Source organism: Triticum aestivum, chromosome 5B (assembly GCF_018294505.1).
Source record: "Triticum aestivum cultivar Chinese Spring chromosome 5B, IWGSC CS RefSeq v2.1, whole genome shotgun sequence".
NCBI lineage: Eukaryota > Viridiplantae > Streptophyta > Magnoliopsida > Poales > Poaceae > Triticum > Triticum aestivum.
This window is the reverse complement of record NC_057807.1, coordinates 135,393,712-135,411,090: the sequence shown is the minus strand read 5'-3', so window position 1 is coordinate 135,411,090 and position 17,379 is coordinate 135,393,712. Positions and strand designations below refer to the sequence as shown.

Sequence of the window (17,379 nt, the reverse complement as noted above, 5' to 3'; positions counted from 1 at the left end):
TATATATATAATGAGGTGGTATACAACGTTACAATATACACATGTAAATACAGTCTAACATGGGCGTTTCTCAAAGCCCAAGCAGCTAAATCTTGAGAGAGAAAAAGCAGGCAAGTTGGACATATTCTGTGCTTACAGATAAGGCAGTGTGAGTGATGAGAGATTGAGAGCTCTGTCGACGATGCTATTCTCTGAACCTGTGGCGACTCATCGCCGGTTAACCAGAAACAAGGTGAGCCTGAGGTTTCCTTACAAGCAAAGTATTGGCCGTACCATATTGGCATTCCGCGTCATTGTTGATACGGTTCTTGTTGTCGCACATCATCGACACGTTTTCACCATTGCAAGCTTCTGTTCATCTATACTTTGGTGAAACTGACAGGAGCACTGTCTTTCAATTAAGTAGAAACGAGTCCCTGAAAAAATAGGCAATTAAGTAGAATAGAGTGACCTAGTTTGTTAAGTAAAAACCTTTTCTTAGCGCTCTTTGTTAAGTAAAAACTGACAAAGACCAAGTTGTTCATCTGTTTGTAAACACATGAATTTCTTTTCTGCTTTCCTTTTTGAAAACTCAAACGAGGAGAGAAATCTTGAAAAAAAAGGGGGGGAAATCTGCCTTGGAATTTCGTACTGAAATTTCATCCCATTGGCTTGGGCGCTTTGAGATAGTATGCATGAGTACACTATCGATGATGAGATTCATATTCCGACCTTCTTACTTTCCGGATTTCTACTCGATGCATGGGTGGATCGTAATCTGTGGCCTGTGCATTCTATCACCCATTACCATGAATTAAGATTGACCACCCCTTCCAGGTCTTAATTAGTTCTCCTGAAGATTAGTTGCCAATAGATAGATGGATTTCAAAAGCAGGACCTCTCCATAGGCATATATACGAGAGATTCCCTCTAGCTAGGTCAACACTTAGAAAATCGATCGGATTATTCCATTCGCGTGTTTGGGTCCATGTTGATCAGAACCAACACGGCTCCACGCGTGCATTATCTAATCTCATCTCCTCTTGGATACCAACCAAAATATGCTTTTGAACAAACCAATGGCGCCAATACCAGGCCTGCTAGCTAGGAGCTTTCATTTATTTTTTCTATAGAAAAATCCAAATTGCTCTTTGTGCAATGTTAAAGATGGCTGCTAGACCACACTGGTCTGTTCCAAACACTTCCGGATCTTACTTGCACTGGATATTCCAACCCATGCATGCATGAAGGACACCCTGCTAGCTAGTGCATAGAAAGAAGCACTGCCCTTTTGTAGCTCTATAAAAGGAAGCCACCCCTCTGCTAGCAAACCATCCAGGTTTCCTCTTTGGCACAACACAAGGCAGCAACAACTAGCTACTAGCTACTCAAAGGCTCCATCACATTTCAAAGTCCTCTTCAAACTTCAAAGCAAAGCAGGCCTAGAGATCCGTGCACGTACACACATAACCCATTAGAAGAACTTATTTAGAAGGCAGATGGATCGCGTGATGAAGCTGGCGTCGGAGAGAGCGGTGGTGATCTTCAGCCTGAGCTCCTGCTGCATGTGCCACACCGTGGCGCGGCTCTTCTGCGACCTGGGTGTCAATGCACTGGTGCACGAGCTCGACCAAGACCCCAAGGGAAAGGAGATGGAGAGAGCTCTCCTCAAGATGCTCGGGAAAGGCCCGTCTGTTCCGGTGGTGTTCATCGGCGGGAAGCTTGTCGGCGGGACAAACAGGGTCATGTCCATGCATCTCAGCGGCGAGCTGGTCCCAATGCTGAGGAATGCAGGTGCCCTCTGGCTTTAGAGGAATGCAGGTGCCACTTGGGAAAAATAAAATTTTGTCAAAGAGTGTCAAGTATATGCATTTCCTTAGAATAACTTAACTAATGGCCTGGTTAGTGTCGATCGAACAGGTTTTTTCAATCCTGTTCCGGCAATAGCAAGGCTTATAGCTCGCTAGGAGCGAGTTTTACGTACGGGTGATGTTCGTGTTGTAATCCCAGTGCTATTTGTGCACTCAGGTGTACAATCATCGTTTTTCAAAGAGCTAGCTGATAAATATAAACAGTTCATTATCAATGGCACATGCCGTCTTTAACCTACAAGTTTTGTAGTTGCATTTTTTTTTGAAAGATCCAGCAATCGCTGGCTTTTCATATCATTAGCAGAAATCAATGGAAAAACAAGGGTGCGTTGGAGGGTCCTAAGACCAGTACAGAAAAAGATTACAACGACCTTGCTTCGGCCAAAGCTTTGCTGACCGAAGGAAGAGTGGAATTACAATGGCCTATATCTCATGGCGGATCCCAGGAGGGGCTCTCCAAACATGATACGCCCGCCTGCCGCCAAAGATGCACTGAATTTTCGATGGCCTTTGCAACGTCCCTTGCTGCCGCCAGTTTTGTAGTTGCATTGCATATTGATCATAGTAGCTACGTACTAGTTTACTATCGTCTCCTGTTTGTTATTTATAATTATTTTCCATCACACATATACATCGGCACCTCCCCTGATCTGGCGGTGGTGGTCCAGCTGCTGTTCGAAGGCTGGCTGACGGCTTGGTCGGCGATGCAGCATCAACGGCGGCGACGCGAATAGGGAGCGGGAATACTACGGCTTTGGCTTGCCACGTCTAGGCGCCATCGGCCTCTACTACAATGGCTCTGTGGCACGTGCATGCGTACAACGTGTTGAACCTCCCGTGATGACGTTCGCCTCTCCGGCCGTGAGGTGCGGCATTTCGTGTTTAGAAGAGCATGGCTTTGATGATGTGGTGATGTCCTTTTCCGGTCCTGTATGTCATGGAACGGTTTGTATTTTAATTTCCCGTGATCATCGTGTGCAGGTGTTCCCTTCCATGCAACATGCTTGTTCGGCAAGTGGCGATGATAATACACGGCGACTTCGGTTGGTGGTGCGCTCCGAGTACCATGACTTGAGCTATTGGAAGAAAACCCTAGATTTGACCTTCTTTGGTTGTACCTTATAAATGGCGGTGTTTTACGCTACACGCCCTTGTTGAGAGCATTTCTTTGGACATTCCTTAGACATGCTCTCCGGGATGAGAACGCTAACCCGATCTTCAATTGTTGGATGCAGTGACGGGAGCTCTTGGGCATTGAATGCGCTATTTTCTAGGAATCTTGCTCATAGTTCATGTGTTGTTCAGGGTAATGTTGGTGTTGCAGTTGTTTTATTGCGTGTCGTTGATCGCGTCGTCTCTCTTTGTTTTTACTTCTTTCCCTTTTTCCTTTTTGGTTGTATGCACCCTCAGTGTCTCGACTAGTTCTTGATATTGTGTTGTTGTAGAGGCTGAGTGTAATTGATATCACTTTGATATTAATATATTACCCATAAAAATATACATTAATATTTTACACTTTGAAGATATATATACTAATCAATAAACACTTATACATTAATATTTTACACTTTGGAGATATACATACTTATCATATGCGAGGATTGGATTGCACCACATTATATTTGTTATAGGAATGTTTTTTTACGTACACCCCACTAGAAAACTCTAAAAAGGATTATCGTTGTGCACTAATTGATATTAATTAGTAAAAATTAGTTGGCTAATTCAATGGTGCTTACAATAAAAGCCTAAAAAATAAAATCTTATATAACTAAGTAGGTGATCTCCACTAATTAAATTTATTTATCTTAACATACAAGGAGGCCACATCAACATACGCCTATGCATGAAAAAATTTCCACATTAACACGCGACCGGGAAAAGATTCACCTCAGCATGCAACCATGCATGAAAAACTGTTATGCTACTTATATTCAATAAATATTTTACATGACACAATAAATAAATAAAATCAGTCATGGGCATTTTCAGATTTATTTCTCATAGTACTAGCCAAAATGTTTCATGTACCAAACATATTGAAATATATTGCAACCAATTTCCACAACAACGCATGGGGTATCATCTAGTATTTAGAACATATGTTTCCACTGTAAAGGGTCTAGAGCCCATATCCAACCTTTGATGGTTTCACCACGCCCCACCTCTAATCCAAAAGTATAACCAAGGTACTATCACCAACATCAGTAGCATCAATTACTCCGACGGTGATGGCGTTATCTTGAATAAAAGTCCTTCGACTCCAATCCCATCTCGGTGGCGCTTGATGCAGTGTTACCTACGAGCTTTAGTGTTTCTATCACCATTGTTCTTAGCGGACAACGGATTGATTATTCGTGTTGTTTGTCAGCGCGGCTCCATGGCATCATCGGCGAAAACATTGTTTTCTTCAATAGTTCCTTCTTTCAAATCCATTCGAGCAAAAGGTCGTCTGCCAAGTCTAACAATACTAGCATGGTTTCCAGCCAAGGCCGGGGTTATACCTCCGCGCGATTGCCAATCTTCATCTTACGTGTCGGTCTACTATTATGGTAATTCAATGAGGTTTCATCTTCAACAATTTTTTTATGACTGTATTTCTCAATGTTGCCCATGGCCGGCAAGACTTATAGTGGGCTTCAACAGATTTTTGAAGCATATAGTCGAAGCTCAAATCTCCCCTTTGTTTAAAATTGTTTGTGCTCTTGAGTGTGGATTTTTTGTACCCTCATATCAGTATCCTCTGTCTATACCATTCAACTTGTGTCAAGATTCTCGCTATCCTTATAGAGTAATTTCTCTTTTTTGTTTCTTCCAAAGAGGAGAACAATTGACCTTGAAACGTTGCAAATCAACTACACATAGGTGTTACTCATTATATAAATTTTTTAGGAATTTTTGATGAAACATACATTTGTTAAATTCAAATTTCAAATGAATTGTATCATTTAAAAAAATTATCTTGTGCCAAAAAATCCGAAACCTTATCGTCACATGATAGTACTTGTGTGATGTTTATCTATAAAGTTTCAGGTTCAAATGTTCTTTTATTTAGGAAGAAACAAAAAAGAGAAGTTTTTGTGCACCAACTTTGATGCGAGAATGGACGGTGAGGAAAGAGAGTACATTGGTATGAGGGTACAACTAGGACTTACCGAAAAAGGGTTTTCCCCGCTTTGTATTCCAAAGCACCAACACCGATTACAGAGCAGACGTTGGGGCGAGCAGCACAACAAGCCAAAGAAAAAAGAAAGAGAAACAATGCCAACACCGGCAGCTCGACAGACGCGAATGACCTACAACCGCTGCACCCTCCGAAATCTACCCACCACGATCCTAGGTTTCGATCCTCCGTGTACCAAGCAGCACCTCCAGGAAGGAAACGACGCCGACGACGCTGCTGCCCGGACGTATCCTAGGGTTTCCCCCGGCACACGGAGGGTAGAGGGGAATGAAGACCACCAGCACCCTCCAGGGAGGAATGGTGGCACCCGCAGGCGTCACCGCACCGGAGCCGGAAGATCCGGCAAGGATTTCTCCCAACTCCAAACCCCACCGCCCAACCGGATCGAAGCCAACCAACCAGCTCGCCGTCCACCAGCATGCGCCACCGCGGTCGCAACGCCACCCACGCCGTCTCACTGAGATCGCCACCACGAGGCCAAGAGAACGGGGAGGAGGCGTTGGACGATGGGAGCAGCAGAGCCGTAGCCGCGCGGGAGGGAACCACCTCCTCCGCCGTCGTGCAGGAGGCTCGAGCCTCCGGCACCGTCGCGGTCGCCGTCCGGACGCAGCAGCAGGGCATACCAGGCCACCCCTGGCCCGGCCAGGCCCGAATCAGGCCCGCTAAGCCCCGCCGGCCACGCTGCAGCAGGGCAGCGCCAGCACCGCCAGCACCCCAACGCCCATCGCCGCTCCCCCGCCTCCTGGGAGCCACGCCGTCGACCCGCCCCGCCGTCGGCCCGCCCGGACCCAGATGGGGCCTGAAGGGCCTAGATCTGGGCCGAGCGGGCGCCGCCTGGCCACGCCGCCGCGCCACCCCGCCGCCAACGGCGACGCCGCCGTCCAGCTGATCTCCCGCGCCGCGCCAGGAAGCCCCGCCCCCACGCCGGACCGCCGCCGCCTAGGGAACACCCCCCGGCGCCCTCCGCCCCGCGCCGGAGAGCAACCGAGAGGGGAATGGCTGGGGGCCGCCGCCACCAGCGTCGCCCGGGCCAGGCCCATCGGCGAACGCCGGCGGGGAGGGGGGAATGAGGGGGAGCTGGCGGAGGAGGAGCCGGGGCGCGGCCGGTCGCCCGCGGGGGCGACGCGGTCGCGAGAGCCCGAGGGGAGAGAAGGTATGTATACAACTAGGACTTTTCCCTCCGTTAAAAAAAATCCTCTGTTCAAAAAAAAAAAAGGACTTCCCCTTTGTTCTTCCGGGTTCAGCTACCCCATTATCTGGTTATATATCGGACATGCTATTGATCCAATATATGCTAGACTCGATTTTAAATAAAGAGGTCATGCATTCATATACTTTACGTCTATGCTTAGGATAATGCTATCAGGTCAAGTTGATGTCATGTATGTACGATAGATTGCAGTCGACCGATCTCGGATCGCGGCATCTTATGCAGTGCACATATACTGTAAGCTGTCGACCAGGTGAGATAAGCGCGGCGAGCACCGGCCTGGAAGCTACAGAAAGAGATCGATGCCCTCTCATTGGCGACTACCTACTTTAATTATCTTTTCCATCTGCACGCATCAGAAGCTTTAGCTAATATATTTCAAAACCACAAAAGGCAATGCATGAATTGATAAGATCCAGAACGGTATCTAGCCATAGCCAACGGCGTGGACAATTGGGTGCCATACTGTGAGCATATATGATAGCTCACTTTTTATATAACTTACTTTTATTTTTAGTTTATGTTATTCTCTTGTTTTGTGGAATCAAATCGATTTGTATTGTAGAATGAAAAACTATCCTGTAGGAATATATTGATAGTGATGCAGCATGCATAATATTGTACACGTGTTGTAGGGTAGATGGTATGAAGAAAACGCCCCCGCGTCGCTCTTACAAGGCGACTCACGTGGCTCTCTAACCTAGCCGCTGCCACCCTGCACCACCCCTTATTCCCCACGCCGCCGTCAGAGGACGTCGCCGGGTGAAGCCCGTGTGGCCAACGACAACATCGGGGTGTTGCTTGGGCTTAGGTGGCATGAGGCACAGGATGCCGGCTGGCGTGACAATTGGCCCTGTAATGGAGCTCCGCGGTGTTGTCTAGGGTCTTCGCTACCGGCGAGGTCGGGGCACCCATGCCGCCCATTTATGGCGCTAATGACTCGAGTGTGGCCATGCCGACGAGCTTCGAGGCGCGACGGTGGCTGCTGGCTGCACTGCGGTGTGTGGTAGGAAGAGGTTGGTGGCAGTGGCTGTCTTGCACGGTTGATGCTGTCCATGCGCCGCACTTTGATGAGCGCTCATGGTGGTTGGATTGGTGGGTCTTGGTGAACGCGAACTTCCGATCTGGAGTCTTGGGGCGCGGTGGTGGCTGCTCGCCGGTGGGAGCTAGGTTGTGCTTATTAGGCAGGGGTGGGGGGAGGAAGGTGGGTGTGGGGAAGGTTGGCTTCATGATGTGAGCGCATCAGATCTGGTCTCCAGCGGGCTCGTTGGCGTGCTTGATGCATGGCTGCAGCCCATAATCATGGAGGTTCTTGGCCTCGGGCAGTGTTCCTCTGCTCCTTGCCGACATGGTGCTCGGTAGGGCACGACGGCTCGCGGTGCGTCTGGTCGGCCATTGGTGGATCTAGCGCCTAGTGCTGGAGTTTGGTCTTCGGTGATCTCCAGGAGGTGCGGTTGGTTGTGGCAGTTCTTGGTGCTTCTTGCTTCAACATCGAATGCATATCACTTAAGCATTAAGGGCCTAGACGAGTGGGTAGTATGATTAGTTTAACTATGATGGGTGGTTGGAGTGACAAATATTACCAAACCCTAAGTTTATGAATTGTTGCATGCGGAGCTATTGAAACTCTAGAATTTAATACTATGATTAAATGTTATCTTAATTAATGTTCTTGTATTTGTGGAATCTTGCATAGAGGGTATAATCATAAATATGTTAGTTGTTCAAATCAGAACAACACATCAGTATTGGGTTCAACATCCTTTTATCAAAAAGGGCTACAATATATCCCCTACACTTGTGGGTTATCAACCTACAAGCAAGGGAACCCAAACCATCATGGTGGGCACACCAAATACCATACATATATTGTTAGCGGTCACTTATCAGGATACGTCATTGTGACAAGTTACTAGCAAGAAGTTCATGATTGGCGCTCGCAAATCTGTCAAGCCGCCCAGAGGATGCGAGAAGAAATATCTCACCGATCTCAACTACATGCAAAAGCCGCACCCATCAACATGAACGAGCGTATGTGCCGATTTGAGGTACATGCTAATGGGTCACCCCTTGACCGTGATCTTTTGGGTGAACATCTCAGCTAATTGGAGAAGAAGATTGCCAAGGACACCAAGTCCACTTGCAATGCCTGCCTTGCACTCGTTGTCAACTTGGAGGGAACCAATCACATGAACATGTGTCACATTGCATACCTGGAGAAAAACAATAAGCTGAAGGAAATATGCCCTAGAGGCAATAATAAAGTTGTATTTTATATTTTCTTATTCATGATAAATGTTTATTATTCATGCTAGAATTGTATTAACTGGAAACTTGATACATGTGTGAATACATAGACAAAACAAAGTGTCCCTAGTATGCCTCTACTAGACTAGCTCGTTGATCAAAGATGGTTAAGTTTCCTAGCCATGGACATGAGTTGTCATTCGATAAACAGGATCACATCATTAGTGGAATGATGTGATGGACAAGACCCATCCGTTAGCTTAGCACAATGATCGTTCAGTTTTATTGCTACTGCTTTCTTCGTGTCAAATATATATTCCTCCGACTATGAGATTATGCAACTCCCGGACACCGGAGGAATGCCTTGTTTGCTATCAAATGTCACAACATAACTGGGTGATTATAAAGATGCTCTACAGGTATCACCGAAGGTGTTTGTTGGGTTGGCATAGACCGAGTTTAGGATTTGTCTCTCCGAGTATCGGAGAGGTATCTCTGGGCCCTCTCGGTAATGCACATCATATGAAGCCTTGCAAGCAATGTGACTAATGAGTTAGTTATGGGATGGTGCACTACGAAACGAGTAAAGAGACTTTCCGGTAACGAGATTGAACTAGGTATGAGGATACCGATGATCGAATCTCGGGAAAGTAACATACCAATGACAAAGGGAATAACGTATGTTGACATTGCAGTTCAACCGATAAAGATCTTTGTCGGTGTCAAAACCAACAGATCTCGGGTAGAGGGGCCCAAGCTGTGCGTCTAAGGATCGATGGTAACAGGGGACTAGGGGACACAATGTCTACCCAAGTTCGGGCCCTCTTAAAGGAGGTAAAACCCTACTCCTGGTTAATTATATTCGAAGAGTATAGAGATTACAAGAGTTGATCTACCTCAAGATTGTAATAGCTAAACCCTAGATGTCTAGCCTATGAATATTCCGATGATGGTAATGAGAATAGCCTCTACGGACTAATCCCTCCAATTTATATACACACCGGAGGGGCCTAGGGTTTGTACAAGGTCAGTTCATCATGTTGGGGAACGTAGCAGAAATTCAAAATTTTCTACGCATCACCAAGATCAATCTATGGAGTAACTAGCAACGAGAGAGAGGGGAGTGCATCTTCATACCCTTGAAGATCGTGATGCGTAAGCGTTGCAAGAACGCGGTCGGTGGAGTCGTTCACTAAGCGATTCAGATCGCGGCCGAATCCGATCTAAGCACCGAACAACGGTGCCTCCGCGTTCAACACACGTACAGCCCGGGGACGTCTCCTCCTTCTTGATCCAGCAAGGGGAGAGGAGAAGTTGAGGGAGAGCTCCGGCAGCACGACGGCGTGGTGGTGGAGCTTGCAGTTCTCCGGCAGAGCTTCGCCAAGCACTACTACGGAGGAGGAGGTGTTGGGGAGGGAGAGGGCTGCGCCAGGGGAAGGGTGAAGCTCCCATGCGCCTCCCCATTATATATAGGGGTGGAGGGGGCTGGTTTCTTGCCCTCCAAGTCCATTGGGGCGTTCGCAAAGGTGGGAGGAAAGAAATCCCATCATTTCCTTCCCCACCGATTGTTATCCCCCTTTTTTAGAGATCTTGATCTTATCCCTTCGGGATATGATCTTATTCCTTCTAAGGGGGGATCTTGGTGCGCCTTGACCAGGGGTGTGGGGCCTTTCCCCCACTACCCACGTTCATGTGGGTCCCCCCATGCAGGTGGGCCCCACTCCAGAACCTTCTACAACCTTCCCGGTACAATACCGAAAAATCCCGAACATTTTTCGGTGGCCAAAATAGGACTTCCCATATATAAATCTTTACCTCCGGACCATTCTGGAACTCCTCGTGACGTCCGGGATCTCATCCTAGACTCTGAACAACATTCGGTAACTGCACACTAATTCCCATAACAACTCTAGCATCACCGAACCTTAAGTGTGTAGACCCTACGGGTTCGGGAATCATGCAGACATGACCGAGATAGCTCTCTGGACAATAACCAACAGCGGGATCTGGATACCCATGTTGGATCCCACATGTTCCACGATGATCTCATCGGATGAACCACGATGTCAAGGATTCAAGCAATCCCGTATACAATTCCCTTTGTCAATCGGTACGTTACTTGCCCGAGATTCGATCGTCAGTATCCCAATACCTCGTTCAATCTCGTTACCGGCAAGTCACTTTACTCGTTCCGTAATGCATGATCCCATGACTAACTACTTAGTCACATTGAGCTCATTATGATGATGCATTACCGAGTGGGCCCAGAGATACCTCTCCATCACACGGAGTGACAAATCCCAGTCTCGATTCGTGCCAACCCAACAGACACTTTCGGAGATACCCGTAGTGCACCTTTATAGCCACCCAGCTACGTTGTGATGTTTGGCACACCCAAAGCATTCTTATGATATCCGAGAGTTGCAGAATCTTATGGTCTAAGGAAATGATACTTGACATTAGAAAAGCTTTTAGCAAACGAACTACACGATCTTGTGCTATGCTTAGGATTGGGTCTTGTCCATCACATCATTCTCCTAATGATGTGATCCCGTTATCAATCACATCCAATGTCCATGGCCAGGAAACCATAACCATCTATTGATCAACGATCTAGTCAACTAGAGGCTCACTAGGGACATGTTGTGGTCTATGTATTCACACATGTATTACGGTTTCCAGTTAATACAATTATAGCATGAACAATAGACAATTATCATGAACAAGGAAATATAATAATAACCATTTTATTATTGCCTCTAGGGCATATTTCCAACAGTCTCCCACTTGCACTAGAGTCAATAATCTAGTTCACATCACTATGTGATCATAATGAATCCAACACCCATGGGGTTTGATCATATCTCGCTTGTGAGAGAGGTTATTAGTCAATGGGTTTGAACCTTTCAGATCCATGTGTGCTTTACAAATCTCTATGTCATCTTGTAGATGCAGCTACCACGCACTATTTGGAACTATTCCAAATAACTGTTCTACTATATGAATCCGGTTTACTATTCAGAGTCATCCAGATTAGTGTCAAAGTTTGCATCGATGTAACCCTTTACGACGAACTATTTTACCACCTCCATAATCGAGAAAAATTCCTTAGTCCACTAGTCACTAAGGATAACTTTGACCGCTGTCCTGTGATCCATTTCTGGATCACTCTTGTACCCCTTGACTGACTCATGGCAAGGCACACTTCAGGTGCAGTACACAGCATAGCATGCTGTAGAGCCTACGTCTAAAGCATAGGGGTCGACCTTCGTCCTTTCTCTCTCTTCAGCCATGGTCAGGTCTTGAGTCTTACTCAATACTCACACCTTATAACACAGCCAAGAACTCCTTCTTTGCCGATCTATTTTGAACTCCTTCAAAATCTTGTCACGGTGCGTATTCATTTGAAAGTATTATCAAGCGATTTTTGATCTATCCTTATAGATCTTGATGCTCAATGTTCAAGTATCTTAATCCAGGTTTTCCATTGAAAAACACTTTTCAAACAACCCTATATGCTTTCCATAAATTCTACATCATTTCCGATCAACAATATGTCAACAATATATACTCATCAGAAATGCTATAGTGCTCCCACTCACTTCTTTGGAAATACAAGTTTCCAATAAACTTCGTATAAACCCAAAATCTTTGATCATCTCATCAAAGCATATATTCCAACTCCGAGATGCTTACTCCAGTCCTTAGAAGGATTGCTGGAGCTTTGCATACTTGTTAGCATCTTTTAGGATTGACAAAACCTTCTGGTTGTATCACATACAACCTTTCCTCAAGAAAATCATTGAGGAAACAATGTTTTGACATCCTATCTGCAAGATTTTATAAATAATGCAGGAACTGCTAATATAATTTCAACAGACTCTTAGCATCGCTACAAGTGAGAAAGTCTCATCATAGTCAACTCCTTGAACTTGCTGGAAAACATCTTCATGACAAGTCGAGCTTTCTTAATGGTGATATTTACCATCATTGTCCGTCTTCATTTTAAAATCCATCTGTACCCAACAGCCTTACGGCCATCAAGTAGTTCTTCCAAAGTCTATACTTTGGTTTCATACATGGATCCTCTCTCGGATTTTATGGCCTCGAGCCATTCATCAGAATCCGGGTCCACCATCGCTTCTCCATAGCTCGTAGGTTCATTGTTGTCTAGCAACATGACCTTCAAGACAGGATTACCGCACCACTCTGAAGCAGTACGCGTCCTTGTCGACCTACAAGGTTTGGTAGTGACTTGATCCGAAGTTTCATGATCACTATCATCAGCTTCCACTTCAACTGGTGTAGGCGCCACAAGAACAACTTCCTGTGCCCTGCTACACACTAGTTTAAGTGATGGTTCAGTAACCTCATCAAGTCTCCACCATCCTCCCACTCAATTCTTTCGAGAGAAACTTTTCCTCGAGAAAGGACCCGATTCTAGAAACAATCCCTTTTGCTTCCCGGTCTGAGACAGGAGGTATACCCAACTAATTTTGGGTGTCCTATGAAGATGCATTTATCCGCTTTGGGTTCGAGCTTATGAGCCTGAAACTTTTTCACATAAGCGTCGCAGCCCCAAACTTTATAAGAAATGACAGCTTAGATTTCTCTAAACCATAGTTCATATGGTGTCATCTTAATGGAATTGTGTGGTGCCCTATTAAAGTGAATGCGATTGTGTCTAATGCCTAACCCATAAACGATAGTGTTAGTTCGATAAGAGACATCATGGTATGCACCATATCCAATAGGGTGCAGTTACGATGTTCGGACACACCATCACACTATGGTGTTCCAGGCGGTATTAGTTGTGAAACAATTTCCACAATGTCTTAATTGTGTGCCAAACTCGTAACTCAGATATTTATCTCTATGATCATATCATAGACATTTTATCCTCTTGTCACGACGATCTTCAACTTCACTATGAAATTACTTGAACCTTTCAATAATTCAGATTTGTGTTTCATCAAGTAAATATACTAAGAATCTACTCAAATCATCTGTGAAGTAAGAGCATAACGATATTCACTGCATGCCTCAGCACTCATTGGATTGCACACATCAAATGTATCACTTCCAACAAGTTGCTCTCTTGTTCCATCTCACTGAAAACGAGGCCTTTCAGTCATCTTGCCCATGTGGTATGATTTGCATGTCTGAAGTGATTCAAAAACAAGGGAGTCCAAACGATCCATCTGCATGGAGTTTCTTCATGCGTATATACCAATAGACGTGGTTCGCATGTCTCAATCTTTTCAAAAACGACTGAGTCCAAAGATCCATCAATATGGAGCTTCTTCATGCGTTTTATACCAATATGACTTAAGTGGCAGTGCCACAAGTATGTGGTACTATCATTACTATCTTATATCTTTTGGCACGAACATGTGTATCACTACGATCGAGATTCGATAAACCATTCATTTTAGGTGCAAGACCGTTGAAGGTATTATTCAACTAAACAGAGTAACCATTATTCTCCTTAAATGAATAACCGTATTGAGATAAACATAATACAATCATGTTTATGCTCAACGCAAACACCAAATAACAATTATTTAGGTTTAACACCAATCTCGATGATAGAGGGGGCAGGCGATGCTTGATCACATCAACCTTGGAAACACTTCCAACACACATCGTCATCTCACCTTTAACTAGTCTCCGTTTATTCCGTAGCTCTTTTATTTCGAGTTACTAACACTTAGCAACCGAACCAGTATCTTAATACCCTGGTGCTACTAGGAGTACTAGTAAAGTACACATCTAATACAATGTATATCCAATATACTTCTGTCAACCTTGCCAGCCTTCTCATCTACCAAGTATCTAGGGTAGTTCTGCTTCAGTGACCGTTCCCTCATTACAGAAGCACTTAGTCTCGGGTTTGGGTTCAACCCTGGGTTTCTTCACTAGAGCAGCAACTGATTTGTCGTCTCATGAAGTATCCCTTCTTGCCCTTGCCCTTCTTGAAACTAGTGGTTTTACTAACCATCAACAATTGATGCTCCTACTCGATTTCTACTTTCGCGGTGTCAAACATCGCGAATTGCTCAAGGATCATCATGTCTATCCCTGATATGTTATAGTTCATCACGAAGCTCTAATAGCTTGGTGGCAGTGACTATGGAGAACCATCACTATCTCATCTGGAAGATTAACTCCCACTCGATTCAAGTGATTGTAGTACCCAGACAATCTGAGCACATGCTCAATGATTGAGCTTTTCTCCCTTAGTTTGCAGGTTAAGAAACTTGTCGGAGGTCTCATACCTCTTGACGTGGGCACGAGCCTGAAATCCTAATTTCAGCTCTTGGAACATCTCATATGTTCTGCAACTTTTCAAAAAATGTCTTCGCTGCCTCAATTCTAATCCGTTTAACATTATGCACTGAACTATCACGTAGTCATCAAAACGTGTATGTCAGATGTTCGCAACATCCACAAACGACGCTCGAGGTTCAGCACACCGAGCGGTGCATTAAGGACATAAGCCTTCTGTGCAGCAATAAGGACAATCCTTAGTATACGGACCCAGTCCGCATAATTGCTACTATCAACTTTCAACTAAAATTTTCTCTAGGAACATATCTTAAACAGTAGAACTAAAGCGCAAGCTACAACATAATTTGCAAAGTCCTTTTGACTATGTTCATGATAATTAAGTTCATCTAATGAACTCCCACTCAGATAGACATCCCTCTAGTCATCTAAGTGATACATGATCCGAGTCAACTAGGCCGTGTCCGATCATCACGTGAGACGGACTAGTCATCATCGGTGAACATCTCCATGTTGATCGTATCTACTATACGACTCATGTTTGACCTTTCGGTCTCTTGTGTTCCGAGGCCATGTCTGCACATGCTAGGCTCGTCAAGTCAACCTAAGTGTTTTGCGTGTGTAAATCTGGCTTACACCCGTTGTATGTGAACGTTAGAATCTATCACACCCGATCATCACGTGGTGCTTCGAAATAACGAACTTTCACAATGGTGCTCAGTTAGGGGGAACACTTTCTTGTAATTTTAATGAGGGATCATCTTATTTATGCTACCGCCGTTCTAAGCAAATAAGATGTAAACATGACAAACATCACATGCAAATCATAAAGTGACATGATATGGCCAATATCATCTTGCGCCTTTGATCTCCATCTTGAGGCACGACATGATTACCTTCGTCACCGGCATGACACCATGATCTATCATCATGATCTCCATCATCGTGTCTTCATGAAGTTGTCTCGCCAACTATTACTTCTACTACTATGGCTAACGGTTTAGCAATAAAGTAAAGTAATTACATGGCGTTTTCAATGACACGCAGGTCATACAATAAATTAAGACAACTTCTATGGCTCCTGCCGGTTGTCATACTCATCGACATGCAAGTCGTGATTCCTATTACAAGAACATGATCAATCTCATACATCACATATATCATTCATCACATTCTTTTGGCCATATTCATCACATAGCATACCCTGCAAAAACAAGTTAGACGTCCTCTAATTGTTGTTGCATGTTTTACGTGGCTGCTATGGGTTTCTAGCAAGAACGTTTCTTACCTACGCAAAAGCCACAACGGTGATATGCCAATTGCCATTTACCTTTCATAAGGACCCTTTTCATCGAATCCGATCCGACTAAAGTGGGAGAGACTGGCACCCGCTAGCCACCTTTATGCAACAAGTGCATGTCAGTCGGTGGAACCTATCTCACGTAAGCGTACGTGTAAGGTCGGTCCGGGCCGCTTCATCCCACGATGCCGCCGAATCAAGATAGGACTAGTAACGGTAAGCAAATTGAACAAACCAACGCCCACAACTACTTGTGTTCTACTCGTGCATAGAATCTACGCAATAGACCTAGCTCATGATGCCACTGTTGGGGAACGTAGCAGAAATTCAAAATTTTCTACGCATCACCAAGATCAATCTATGGAGTAACTAGCAACGAGGGAGAGGGGAGTGCATCTTCATACCCTTGAAGATCGTGATGCGGAAGCGTTGCAAGAACATGGTCGGTGGAGTCGTTCACTACGCGATTCAGATCGCGGCCGAATCCAATATAAGCACCGAACAACGGTGCCTCCGCGTTCAACACACGTACAGCCCGGGGACGTCTCCTCCTTCTTGATCCAGCAAGGGGAGAGGAGAAGTTGAGGGAGACCTCCGGCAGCACGACGGCGTGGTGGTGGAGCTTGCAGTTCTCTGGCAGAGCTTCGCCAAGCACTACTATGGAGGAGGAGGTGTTGGGGAGGGAGAGGGCTGCGCCAGGGGAAGGGTGAAGCTCCCATGCGCCTCCCCACTATATATAGAGGTGGAGGGGGCTGGTTTCTTGCCCTCCAAGTCCATTGGGGCGTGGGCAAAGGTGGGAGGAAAGAAATCCCATCATTTCCTTCCCCACCGATTGTTATCCCCCTTTTTTAGGGATCTTGATCTTATCCCTTCGGGATATGATCTTATTCCTTCTAAGGGGGGATCTTGGTGCGCCTTGACTAGGGGTGTGGGGCCTTGCCCCCACTACCCACGTTCATGTGGGTCCCCCCATGCAGGTGGGCCCCACTCCGGAACTTTCTAGAACCTTCCCGGTACAATACCGAAAAATCCCGAACATTTTCCAGTGGCCAAAATAGGACTTCCCATATATAAATCTTTACCTCCAGACCATTCCGGAACTCCTCGTGACATTCGGGATCTCATCCTGGACTCCGAACAACATTCGGTAACTGCACACTAATTCCCATAACAACTCTAGCGTCACCGAACCTTAAGTGTGTAGACCCTACGGGTTCGGGAATCATGCAGACATGACCGAGACAGCTCTCTGGACAATAACCAACAGTGGGATCGGGATACCCATGTTGGCTCCCACATG

General features: G+C 45.5%; 1 protein-coding gene across 1 annotated transcript; it reads left to right on the top strand.

Moving 5' to 3' along the window:
• Positions 1 to 1,274: 1,274 nt before the first annotated feature.
• LOC123115849 (putative glutaredoxin-C14) lies at positions 1,275 to 2,070 on the top strand. Its single transcript, XM_044536927.1, has one exon. It carries the CDS (start codon positions 1,479 to 1,481, stop codon positions 1,788 to 1,790), a length of 312 nt encoding a protein of 103 aa, XP_044392862.1. The 5' UTR covers positions 1,275 to 1,478; the 3' UTR covers positions 1,791 to 2,070.
• The last annotated feature ends 15,309 nt before the right edge of the window (positions 2,071 to 17,379 follow it).